The sequence below is a fragment of the Gavialis gangeticus genome, unplaced genomic scaffold (assembly GCF_001723915.1).
Source record: "Gavialis gangeticus isolate Ggan-Ray unplaced genomic scaffold, GavGan_comp1, whole genome shotgun sequence".
NCBI classification, from domain to species: Eukaryota; Metazoa; Chordata; order Crocodylia; family Gavialidae; genus Gavialis; species Gavialis gangeticus.
Genome location: NW_017729024.1, coordinates 153,134,403 through 153,145,786, shown reverse-complemented (window position 1 = coordinate 153,145,786; position 11,384 = coordinate 153,134,403). Strand labels below are relative to the sequence as shown.

General features: G+C 41.0%; 1 protein-coding gene across 1 annotated transcript in view; it reads left to right on the top strand.

Annotated features, from left to right (window-relative positions):
• The window catches only part of GHR (growth hormone receptor), a 260,516-nt gene extending 258,799 nt beyond the window's left edge, over positions 1 to 1,717 (top strand). The window contains exons 9-10 of the mRNA XM_019517913.1: positions 100 to 169; positions 445 to 1,717. Coding sequence (XP_019373458.1) covers positions 100 to 169; positions 445 to 1,425 — 1,051 coding nt within the window. The 3' untranslated portion in view covers positions 1,426 to 1,717. The remainder of the gene's footprint in view (positions 1 to 99; positions 170 to 444) is intronic.
• The last annotated feature ends 9,667 nt before the right edge of the window (positions 1,718 to 11,384 follow it).

Here is an 11,384-nt window from a genome sequence, read left to right as displayed (position 1 = left end):
AGGAATGCTAAGAATTTTGAGTTCATTTTTCTGAACTCTGAAAAGAGCATTTTAAATTACTTGAAATTAAAATGCTGTGTTTCATTTTTTTTTTTCAAGGTTAAAAATGCTGATTCTCCCTCCAATTCCAGCTCCAAAGATTAAAGGGATTGATCCAGACCTCTTGAAGGTAATTTTATTTCATGGTATAATATAACTCTTCAGAGCAGATATAATTACAGTAGTGATTGATGAAAAGTATTCTCCCATGAAGAGGGATTTTGCAGGAAAATGTCATCACTAGAGGTGCTTAGTATTAGGAAAGATGCCAGAGTGTAACAGAACACCCTTTATAACTGGTACCATTACAGCAGCATATTCCCTGGATGAATGCATTACACATGAACATCAGAATGGCCCCTGACTTTCTCCTTTTTCCTGTTTCACCTTGGTTTTGCTCTATAGAAAGGAAAACTAGAGGAAGTGAACTCCATTTTAGCCAGCCACGACAGCTACAAGCCACAGCTGTACAACGATGACTTGTGGGTTGAATTTATTGAGTTGGACATAGATGACCCTGATGAAAAGACCGAAGGATCTGATACAGACAGGCTCCTGAGTGATGCCCACATGAAGTCTCACAGCTGCCTTGGTGTGAAGGATGATGATTCTGGACGAGCCAGCTGTTGTGAACCAGATATGCCAGAGACTGACTTCAGTGCTAGCGACACGTGTGATGGCACCTCAGATACTGATCCGTCCAAAAAGATAAGTGAAAAAGAGGAGAATCTCTTGTGCCTTGATCAGAAAGATAATAATGAATCACTTACGAATCTAGATGACCCAGCAAACCAGCAACTTATTAGTCAGTCTGAAGATAACCAGTCAAAACCACCTTTTGCTGACAGTATTGAATCACCTAGCCCAGTTCCACCGGTCCGTACCCAGCTAAGCAACCAGAGCTCAGTGACAAATATTGACTTTTATGCACAGGTAAGTGACATTACACCAGCAGGAAGTGTTGTACTTTCACCGGGGCAAAAAAATAAGACGGGGAGAGCACAGTGTGAGACCCATACAGAACCAGCTGCACAGTGTCAATCAAACTTCACCATGGACAATGCCTATTTCTGCGAAGCAGACGTGAAAAAATGTATCGCTGTGACTTCTCATGAAGAGGTTGAGCCACATGTTCAGGATCAGAGCTTTAACGAGGACACTTACTTCACCACAGAGAGCCTTACCACTACGGCTGTGAATCCTAGCACAGCAGCAGAAGAAGCCTCAAGTTCCGAGATGCCTGTCCCAGACTATACCTCCATTCACATAGTACACTCTCCACAAGGCCTTGTGCTCAATGCTACAGCATTGCCTGTGCCAGACAAAGAATTTATGGTATCATGTGGCTACGTGAGCACAGACCAGTTAAACAAAATCATGCCATAGCTTTTCTTTGACTATGTGCATATAATATGTATTTAATGGCATAGAGTTGGCTTGGGCTTGTATACTTGAACCAAAAAAATGTTTAAATTTTTTTTGTGGTTCTTAAGCTTTTACCTGAAATGTTGAAGCATATACCATTAATCAAAATATTCTTCTTGTGTACTGTAAATATTATCTATGAATTGTCTCAAGAGACTGGTTAGTGGCAACAACTGTCTTGTTATTGTGGGTGTTGATTTTTGTGAAACAGCATCAAATGACTATGTTAAATGTACAGTAAATCATACTTTTTGAAAAAGCTAAAATCAGGTGGTTTTTGAAGTTTAAGAATTTAATGTTAATTACACTACAAGCTGAGATCTTTATATTAATTAGGGTTGGGAAGTTGACTGGTCAAATATCAGTCAAAACTTGTAAAAATTGCCAATAGGTCCAAATAATACACAGAAAAAGCACAAATTTTCCATTAAGAAATGTGTCAAAAACAATAAAAATCATATGTCTGTCAAGAAAACTATGAAAATGGGGAGGGAAGAGGGTGTTGTAAAAGTGCTATAATCTTTGACCAGTCAAAAAATATGCAATCAATTGACTGGTCAATTGACAATATTTGACCTGTCAATTGACTGGCTTGCAAACCCTAATATTAATAATTGGGAACTGAAAATGTAAAATATAGATGAGGAAGTAAAATAAGTTTGAATAAATACAAATTTATTTTAGTTTATATAAATTAATAAAGATATTTTAATATTCTAGACATAAAGACATGAATATTTTATATTACACTGCACACTGTTGTTTAATTATAAGGATCCATCTAAGGAATGTATTTGCTGCACTATTATAAGAGCTTGTTTCTGCTTTAGTCATTGCAGCAAAAAAGAAAAGATAGTTTTATACAGAGCCATTTTGTACCTCCAAAGAAACCTGTTGAGAAATTTAAAAAATATTATAGCAATGTACATGAATTGATCGTATTAATTTCTTACGATTATTATAAAAAATATATTACTTAAACTTAAACTTTGTAGGAAACTTTAAAATGTGCAAAATATTTGGGCAATTGAACCCATTCTTCACCAGATTCTGGTTAGTGCCAATAACACATTTTTATACTGCAGTAGACACTACAGTCATTTTTTGTTTACCAAGTTCTTTAAAGACCTGCACATACACTTTTATTGAATGGTTTTGAAGAAAACACGCAAAAACATCAAAATCTCTTGACATGAGACCAAATTCTGAAGTTCTTACTCAGACAAAGCTATTGCTGATGTTGCTAATTTTTGCCTTTAGTAAATATTGAATAAAAACAGAACCTCAGGATTTGGCCAGCAGTGCACCTCTGAGATGGAACAGAATTAAAAGAAGTTAACAAGAAACACGTTAAATACAGTATTGATTTAAAGACTCTTTTCTTTTTTACAGCCTAGAGAGAGAGAATCTCTCTCAGTCACATTAGGGAGACTTTTAGCAAGCTGTAAGGAGAGAAAAGCAAAACTCAGTGGGAGAGCTTTCTTCATTTTTAAGTGTTTTAAGAAATTGAGAAAGCTTTGCAATTAATTGTTATTTGCTTCAGAAGTTACCTTTATAGGCACATTTCATCTTAGCAGAAATATTTTTAGAAAGCAAATGTAACTAGGGACAATAATTTCCTTTTTTTTTTTTAAACGTGAATAGCAACCTATGAGCCTAGTCACACAGACCTTCCTCACACAAAGTTAATTCAATGCAACTCTTCCTGTGACTAAGGACTGTAGGATTGGACCCTATGGTTGGATGGAATTTTTAAGTGTAGCATGTACTTTATGGTAAATGTGCGTTAGACATTATGCTAATTTGCTGCTACGTTTTTCTAACAGCTACATTATTTAGTTTCATGTAAATTTTGATAAATGGTAAACACTAATGTAATTAACAGCTACGTATGTGTTTGGAAAAAGTCTCTTACTATACTTCTGTCACCAAAAATAGTTAAATACCTCAATCAATCTCAGAATGTTATTTTGGTACTTTGCTGGTCACACAAACCATTATACAGCCGTATGAAGAGTTGTGTCTTGCAGTTTCTATTTAACTTTCCGTATGTCAGTGGGTTTTTTTCTCTCAAAGTTTAATAAATTTATTTTCTTTGATTCACCTTGACACAGTGTGTTTTATTGTAGGAGCTTAAGATGTTAAAATGTTTCTGGGGTATTAAGACTTTAACCAATAAAAAACAAGGGATTTCCATTAAATGGAGCAGAACACAGCCACAGTTGCTTGGAGTGGGAGAATTGCACCCTGTGTCCTCTGTGGTGGGTGTGTGCGTGTGTGTGTGTGACCACACGCATATATAAATGCATATACACAAATGTATACATGTATATATGTAAATATGATGACAATTAAATATCATGCTATAACTTGAAGTTCCCTTTTGTATGTATGCCTTGTCAGTGAAACTTACCTTTTTTGCAAGATATAAATTCTGTTAGTGCTTCCTATATTTTTAGCCAACAATACAACAGTATGGGAAAATCTTCATAAACAAAAGTTGTAACCATTTAGGAAAGCTGTCCGGACAGCTTACATACTGCTGTTGATAATATGGATCTGTCTCCATGAAAATTGTTGTATAGTCAATGGATTTCATTTTCCATACAATACTGTATATTCGTCAGCCTCAGCTTAACAAGGAGAGCTGGAACAGGAGCCCAGTAAAGCAGAGAATACCCTTGCTTTCTTCGGAAACACAGATTAAAACCCACTGACTCCCTATCACACCTACCTCATGCCTTGTAAACAATTAAACTAGAAGCCAAAAGGCGTATATGCCTGCAGCAGGCTTCAATGGAGAGTTTGTCCAAGTTGTGGAGGGTGTATCAGGTGACAGGGATGGCCCCTAGGGAAAGGCACTAGGACTGTGACCTACAACTTGCAGAAGAGAATGCCAGATGGAGGTTCTTCACCCAGAAATAAAACCTAAAGGTACCAAAATGAAGATAAAGCCTTGTCTGTGTTGAGACTTCATAAGCTTAAAACACCTGAGGATGAGTGGTCAGCAGAAGCTCATGCTGCCAGACATGCCTACTTGACTGTGGGCCTGATCCTTCTCCCTTTTAAGTCATTGGTTATTTTGCCACTGATTTCACTGAGATTAAAATCAGATTCTGTGGTCACAAATCAAGGAGTTAGATGTGTAACTATTGAGATTATGTACCTGCAGCTCTGTTATGGATGTTTAAAAATGTGGGTGCACTTCTGTAAGTAATGAGGTCAAATGATGGTTTTTACTGTTGCCAGCTGATTATTTATATTCCTATTTTGTTTGGAGGAACACATCTGTAATCCCTGGAAAGAGCTCTGTGAACATTAAAATATCAGCAGTTTTATCAGGTACTCTTATTCAAATTGAATCTTAGCCCCAAAGTAATATATGATTCACTGTATGAGTGAGAGAATCAATCTATTTTTAAGTGGTTGAGGAAAAGGAGGGCCAAACATACTAAAACTGTTTTTCCTTCCTGAGTTCTTCCTGCATGTAAGCAATACCCTAAGATTTTACAAAATAGAGTGACTCTCCACAGAGAACAGCTGCAAAAAAACTGGTATAGAGTTTTGAGCTAGATAGTTCAGTGTGCTGAGTATTTTGACATAATTGTTTTGAGAGCAAAGATTAACTTTTGGATTTTTCCTACACTAAATAGCTTCAATAATTCAATATTTTTCATGAGTCTTTTTCCAAATACGTGAAAGCCAGCCATTTAATGAAATGTTACCTGCCTGGATCCAGTGCAGACAGAAGAGAGTATCATGCTATATTCAAAGGTGCAAGACAGGTGGGAGAGAACAGAGCAAAATTCTCTTCCTTAAAACTAGCCAGGGGTGGAGGAACCATGTGAGACTGCAGAGGTCTATTGGCAGAGCAGAGTGGTAGTAAGTGAAAGTTGTGTGTTCTCCATAGCTTGCTCTTGAAGCTAACAACAAAGTTCTGAAAGAATGTCTGCTCAGTGGTTCTTTGAGCATAGGTAGTAAACCAGTTAACTGTATGCTTAGTCTACGCTACAAGGTGTACCAGCATATCAGTGTCAGGTAGGAATGTGAAAAGCCTGCAGCCCCAACCTGACATAACAGAAGCAAAAGTTTGTAGGCTGGACTGCTAATCCATTTGTTTGCTCCTGCTTGGATATTTTTTCTAAAGACTTAGACTTCAGTCAAAAATTCTTTTTGACAAGCCAAAGAACTAAAATGGCTCCTCAAGATCAAGTGAAATATTGCTTTTCTCACTGAGAACTCCAGGTGCCCACAGACTCAGCGTGTTCCTTTCCCTCCACTGTGGGCATGTCTACATATTCATTAATGCACCTTAGTTACTGCACATTAAGTGTAATACTTGTATAAACAAGTACTAAATGAATGTGCAGTGACTAGCATTACTGTGCAGTAGCACCAGCACATACCTTTTCAGTGATGCTACTGAGCGGTATCCTAATACTATTGCGCAGTAGTGTATTAGCACTGTTTGTGCTGTGACATGCTACTGCACAGTATTATTAGGCTACTACACAGTTAGCATCTTGTATAGACATACCCTGGGTAAGTAAGCCTCTCTTAGCATGAAGTAAACACTGATGCTACAATTATGCTGCAGAATATCAGAATCATGCCAGATTGATGCATTAGAAGAAGGTGGAGTCTGTAAACTATTGGGTTCCTATCCCTACTCCCAATCACTTTCTATACTTACCTTAATATAAATTGAAGTCAAGTAACAAGTTGTACTTGTTGATTCATTTTAATTCAAAGGCATGGGTACAGGCACTAAAAAGACTGTGATATTTACATTTGTAGGAAAGTTTTTGAGCCTAAATTAATCATTCTTATTGTGGGGAGATAGAATGATATATATTTTAATAGTCTTCACTTCCTTTATGCTCCCACCATATATTTTAATAGTCTTCACTTCCTTTATGCTCCCACCCACTTGCCTAGTTCATTCTGTCTCACAAAACATTCCTGCTGAGTTTACAGGAATGTGCCATTAATACAAGCAGTATCAGAAACATAGTTCATGGTCTCCTTCTTCCTTACCAATAACCCATTACAAATAATGAGACACACATTTTGGTAGATATTGTAATGCCACTAAATTCAGCCCATCCATTTTCAATCTACCAATATTTCACTTTTTCTATTACTGGAGCTGAAAAAGAATGATTAGGTCATCTTTCACAAGGCAAAAAGAACACAAGTAAAAGGAAAACTTGCATAGCTAACATAAATCAGCCATGTGCTGAAATTTTTCTTTTTTGTGTGATGAATCTAATTAAAAAAATAGACTCTCACACCTCATCATCTGTTCTTATTTATTTTTTTCCAAAATCTGTTCATCTTTAGATTAAAGGGACAAATATGGGTCATGGTAACATTCAGGCAGCTTTTCACTGAGGAGTTCTGATAGATGTTTTTGTTTTCATGTATATATGCACACACAGATGTTTTCCTCTTCAGGTAAATGTACATGTGAAACAAGATGGTGAACAAAAAAGAAACAGATGCACAACAAAAGAACACAATTTATCACACACAAAAACTCACAATGGACCAGATGCTGTGATGATTTTAAGTGTTTGCCAGTGCAAAGTATAGAATCCAAAATATTTTCTGGAGCTGCACTTCTTTTGCTTTCATAATGTTTTAAATCACCTATTGTAGATCCTACTTCCTTTGTTGCTATATCAATATTTTGGATGAAGTTAAAATCTAAGGAGACATTTTCAATATTTCAATATTCTGTTTCACGTGGTTAAAGCAAAGAGTCATATTTACTCTTCTTGCAGACTTTAATTTTGATAAATACTGTATATATTTTAACTTTTATTGAAGCATTTTTCTGGAATGATAAAATGGGGAGAGAAACAATAATAACAAAGTTCACACCCAGGCTTTTTCCTGATTCAAAGGAATTTCAAAAGTTAAACTATGGCGTTGTATTTGATATGAATGGAATTGAAAACATGCTCAGGGATGCAACCTCATATTCCTCTATGATTGAGTTGTTTCTCTGGTACAGTTGTTTGTAATCCTATTAAGGTCCAACTGTTAGAAGCCTTTAAAAGGAAGACTAGTGCAAAAGGCAACTGTATGAGCAGAAAATATCACTACATTTCCCCAGTCTTTAATACCCTTTGACTTAGGCCATAAGACGTTTTTGAACACAACAATGATCTTAGATACTTTTCATAGGTTATGAATGTAGTGCCACAACATACACCTCTCTAGCACGTGTTAGATTAGTTGAATTTTATCATCCTTTTTTCACAGGTGCAATACTTACTTTTCAGATCATCCATTTTTTTATTGACCAGAAAATAGCTTGACATGCCTTACCATAATAATTCTTACCTGTTTTACTGGATAATTTAATTATATGTGACCTTGGGTGCATCTACACAAGACACTTAACTGCACAGTAGTGTAATTTACTGCACAATAAGTGTGCACATCTACATGTGCGCATGCTTACTGCACAGTAAAAAATGCTTAATTGCAAGTAAATTTGCTACCTGCAAATTTATTTGCAATTAGTTACTGCGTAGTTACGCACATGTAGACGTTATCTAGGAGCAAGTATGCTCCCAGGTCAGCCCTGCCACTAGGGGCCTGGCCTGAGGCCAGTCCCAGGGCTCCAGGCCAGGATCCTTTCCTTCCCCAGGTCTGGGCTGCCTCTATGGCAGCCCCTGCCTCAGGCCTTTAAAAGTCTGCAGGCTCTCAGAGCCCTGGGGCACACCAACAAGGAACCTGAGACCATTCTAGGTCCCTGTACCACAAGCCAGCTGCCCTAGCCTGCCTGCATCCCAGTGCCACTGCCCAGCACTGCACTGTCGCGCAGCTGCCAGACCCACACCGTCCAGGTCTGCAGGCTGCTCCAGACTGCTGCAGGCTCCAGCCAGGCCCCAGACCCAACTGCACCTGCCCGCAGCCCACACCCAGCAGCCTGACCTGAGCTCACAGGTGCATTGCAGGGTATTGCCTCTGCCACACAGCTGCCAGTCCCATGCTGGGGCCCTGCGCTAGGTGCTGCAGGCAGCTGCCCAGGCCCAGCAACACATGGACAGCTGTGTGGGAGCCCAGAAAGTCAGCACGGGACCCACAGTGGCACCTTCCTCATCCATGACTGCCCATACCCGTGCCTACCACCTGGAACCCCAAATGGTCGCAAGAGGAGACTGGTGACCTTGTGGTGCTATGGGACAAGGCAAAGATGCAGCGCCAGTTTAAGCAGGGCAGGCGCTCCAACGTCCATGTCTATGAGGGGCTGTCAGCCAGGACACGAGAGCACAGGCATGACCAGTCAGGGCAGCAGTGCTGCATAAAGGTCAAGGGCTCATGGGCACAGTGGGTTTCCATCACCAACCACAATCATCTTTCAAAGAGTGCCCATAAGTCCATGCCCTTTATGTGGCAGCCGACAGGCATAAGTGCACCCTAGGACCCAGACTGCAGCCATGCTGTCTATACCCCACAGCCGCCTACCCCAGGACAGCACACAAAGGAGGTTGTACATAGTTTTCACACAGAAGAATGTGTTTTCTTGTTGGTGCATGGTGGAGGGGCTCTATTTGTTAGGGAGGGAGGGAAGAGAGGAACTTTGTTGGGGAGAGAGGAGGGGTCTTTTTGATGTGAGGGGAATAAAAACTTGTTCTTGGGAGATGTGTCTGTAGTGAGTGTGGTGCTGGGGGTGGGGTTGTGAGGGTTCCATGGGTGGCAGTGCAGGTGGGCTAGAGCGGGGAGCACTGGACAAGGTGGTCAGCCACCGCCTCCCACACCCAGTGCCCTGGCCTCTGCCGGCAGGTGCACATTTCTTCATGGGTGGGGGGGAAGGGGGGGCTCCTGCTGCTGCCACAGGTTGCGCTCCCACTGCCAGGCAGTAAGGGTGCACCAGCATCCCTTGAGGCAGCCAAAGCCATGCTCCACCAGGGTGCAAGTCCAGCCCAGGCAGCATTTGAAGTGGGCCTGGTGGGGGTCCAGGTGGCCAGTGTGGAGCTGCATGATCCAGGGCAGGAGCAGGTATGTGGAGTCCCCATTGAGCAGGGGTAGGACCACCTACATTCATGTGCATGAAGGTGCCTCAATGGTCCAAAACAGCCTGGATCACCATGGAGTGATCACCTGGATCACGGCTTCTATGGCTGTAGTAGGGGCAGTCTCTGTGGGGTGGGCTTGTGATGGGGATGTGGGTCCCATTGAGGGCCCCAGTGCAGTGGAGGAATCCCAGGTCACAGAAACCCACCACCACCACCAAGAAGTTGTGCGTACAAAGCATGGTGCCACACATCTCCAGGACAGCCTTCCCAGCAGTAGCTTTGCCCATGCCAAACAGGTGGCTGACATACTGTGGGCTGGCGGGCATGGCCAGCTTGAGCAGGGTGAGGACCAGCCGGGTGTCTGTGGGGAGAGGCAGCCACATGCCAGTGTGCTACCCCTCCAGGTGGGGCTGGAGCTGCTCCAGGGAGTCCCAGAAGGTGGGCCAGGTCATGCGAAAGGTCTCCAGCCTCTGTTCATCTCAGGTGTGCTGGACAACGTGCTGCCACCAGTCCTGGCTGGCCCAGCTAGCTCAGATGTTGTGGAGCTGGAGGCCCAGGAGGGTGACAGCAGCCCCAGCAGTGGCATCCTAGAACCCATCATCAGCGTTCCTACCAGGGTCTGGCCAGGCGGATGGAGCGGAGGTAGCAGGTACACAGCAGAAGCCCTAGAATGGCCCACAGTGAGCAGGCAGGGAGTCACTGCACATGGGGGAGCCAGGAGGGCTAAGACAGCTGTGGGCCAGATGGCAGTTGGCACGGTAGGCCAGCAGGGCCCACACAGCATCCAACAGGAACACGGGGCACTGGACATTGCTGCCAGGGATAGGGACTTGAGAGCACTGCCACATGCTGTCCTTGCACTGAGCACACTGCTCTTGGCCATGGCTGTTTTTTAGAATTATTTCTTCAAGGCACCTTAGTAATTACCAATGATTTTGGTGCAAAAATCTGCCTTTCCATCTGTAAGAGCATAGCACACTAGAGGTCTTGTATAAATTAACAGAAAGTATATGTTCAGTGCTTTCTTTCTTTGTCAGGCTTAGATTTTGGTTCTTAGCCAAGTGGGAGGAAGCCTTTTCAGCCTACAGGTTATAGACTTTAAAAAAAAAATTCATCTTCAACCTTCAGGATATGCATGCTATTCCCTATTGTTTTCCATCTCCTATATCTCAGTAATTCTGTCCATTACCTTTTCTTATCATGCTCAGGTTTTTATTTTTTTAATAAGGGCCCCATCTGAAATTATGTATTGCTGTAAGGTTTCCAAGAGGTTGACTTTCATTTCAGCAACAACCCTGTGGTCTGCCGTCTCCCTCAAGGTTTACATAACAGAAAAGACTTTGAGGAGTCTGGGTGTTTCTATTGGATCATTTTCCTCTGTGAACTATAGCACAACTGTAATATTTTGAATGTTTGCGCTAATAAATTTTCATATTTATTTAACACTTTAATAGTAATATTTTAAATGCTAAAACAAAAGTATATTTATTTTGGATCACTAATTACTGCTGAACGGTAATCCACAGCTTTTTAGTGTCCCTCCTAGTGAGTCTGCTATTTTGCACTGAATTTCAAATTCTGTCATTTTATTCACCTGGTTTTCCTCTTCTGGTTCTGCAGACAGAAATTGGCTTCCAAGAGATTTCTGCTGTGTTTATTTATGAAACACATAACTTTACACCTAGGCATACATACCACAGGGCTATGCAACATTTTTGTTTAAGATGGTCAGCTCTAAATCTATGCTCATTATCTTCTCATAAATGCAATCTATAGAAGAAGCCCACCAGTAAAGAATTTAAACAAAAGCCAGCCCACACAATACTGAATAATTCACTATGCTTTAAAATCGAATGTCCTCCACAGTTGTAGAACTTGTTTGTTTTT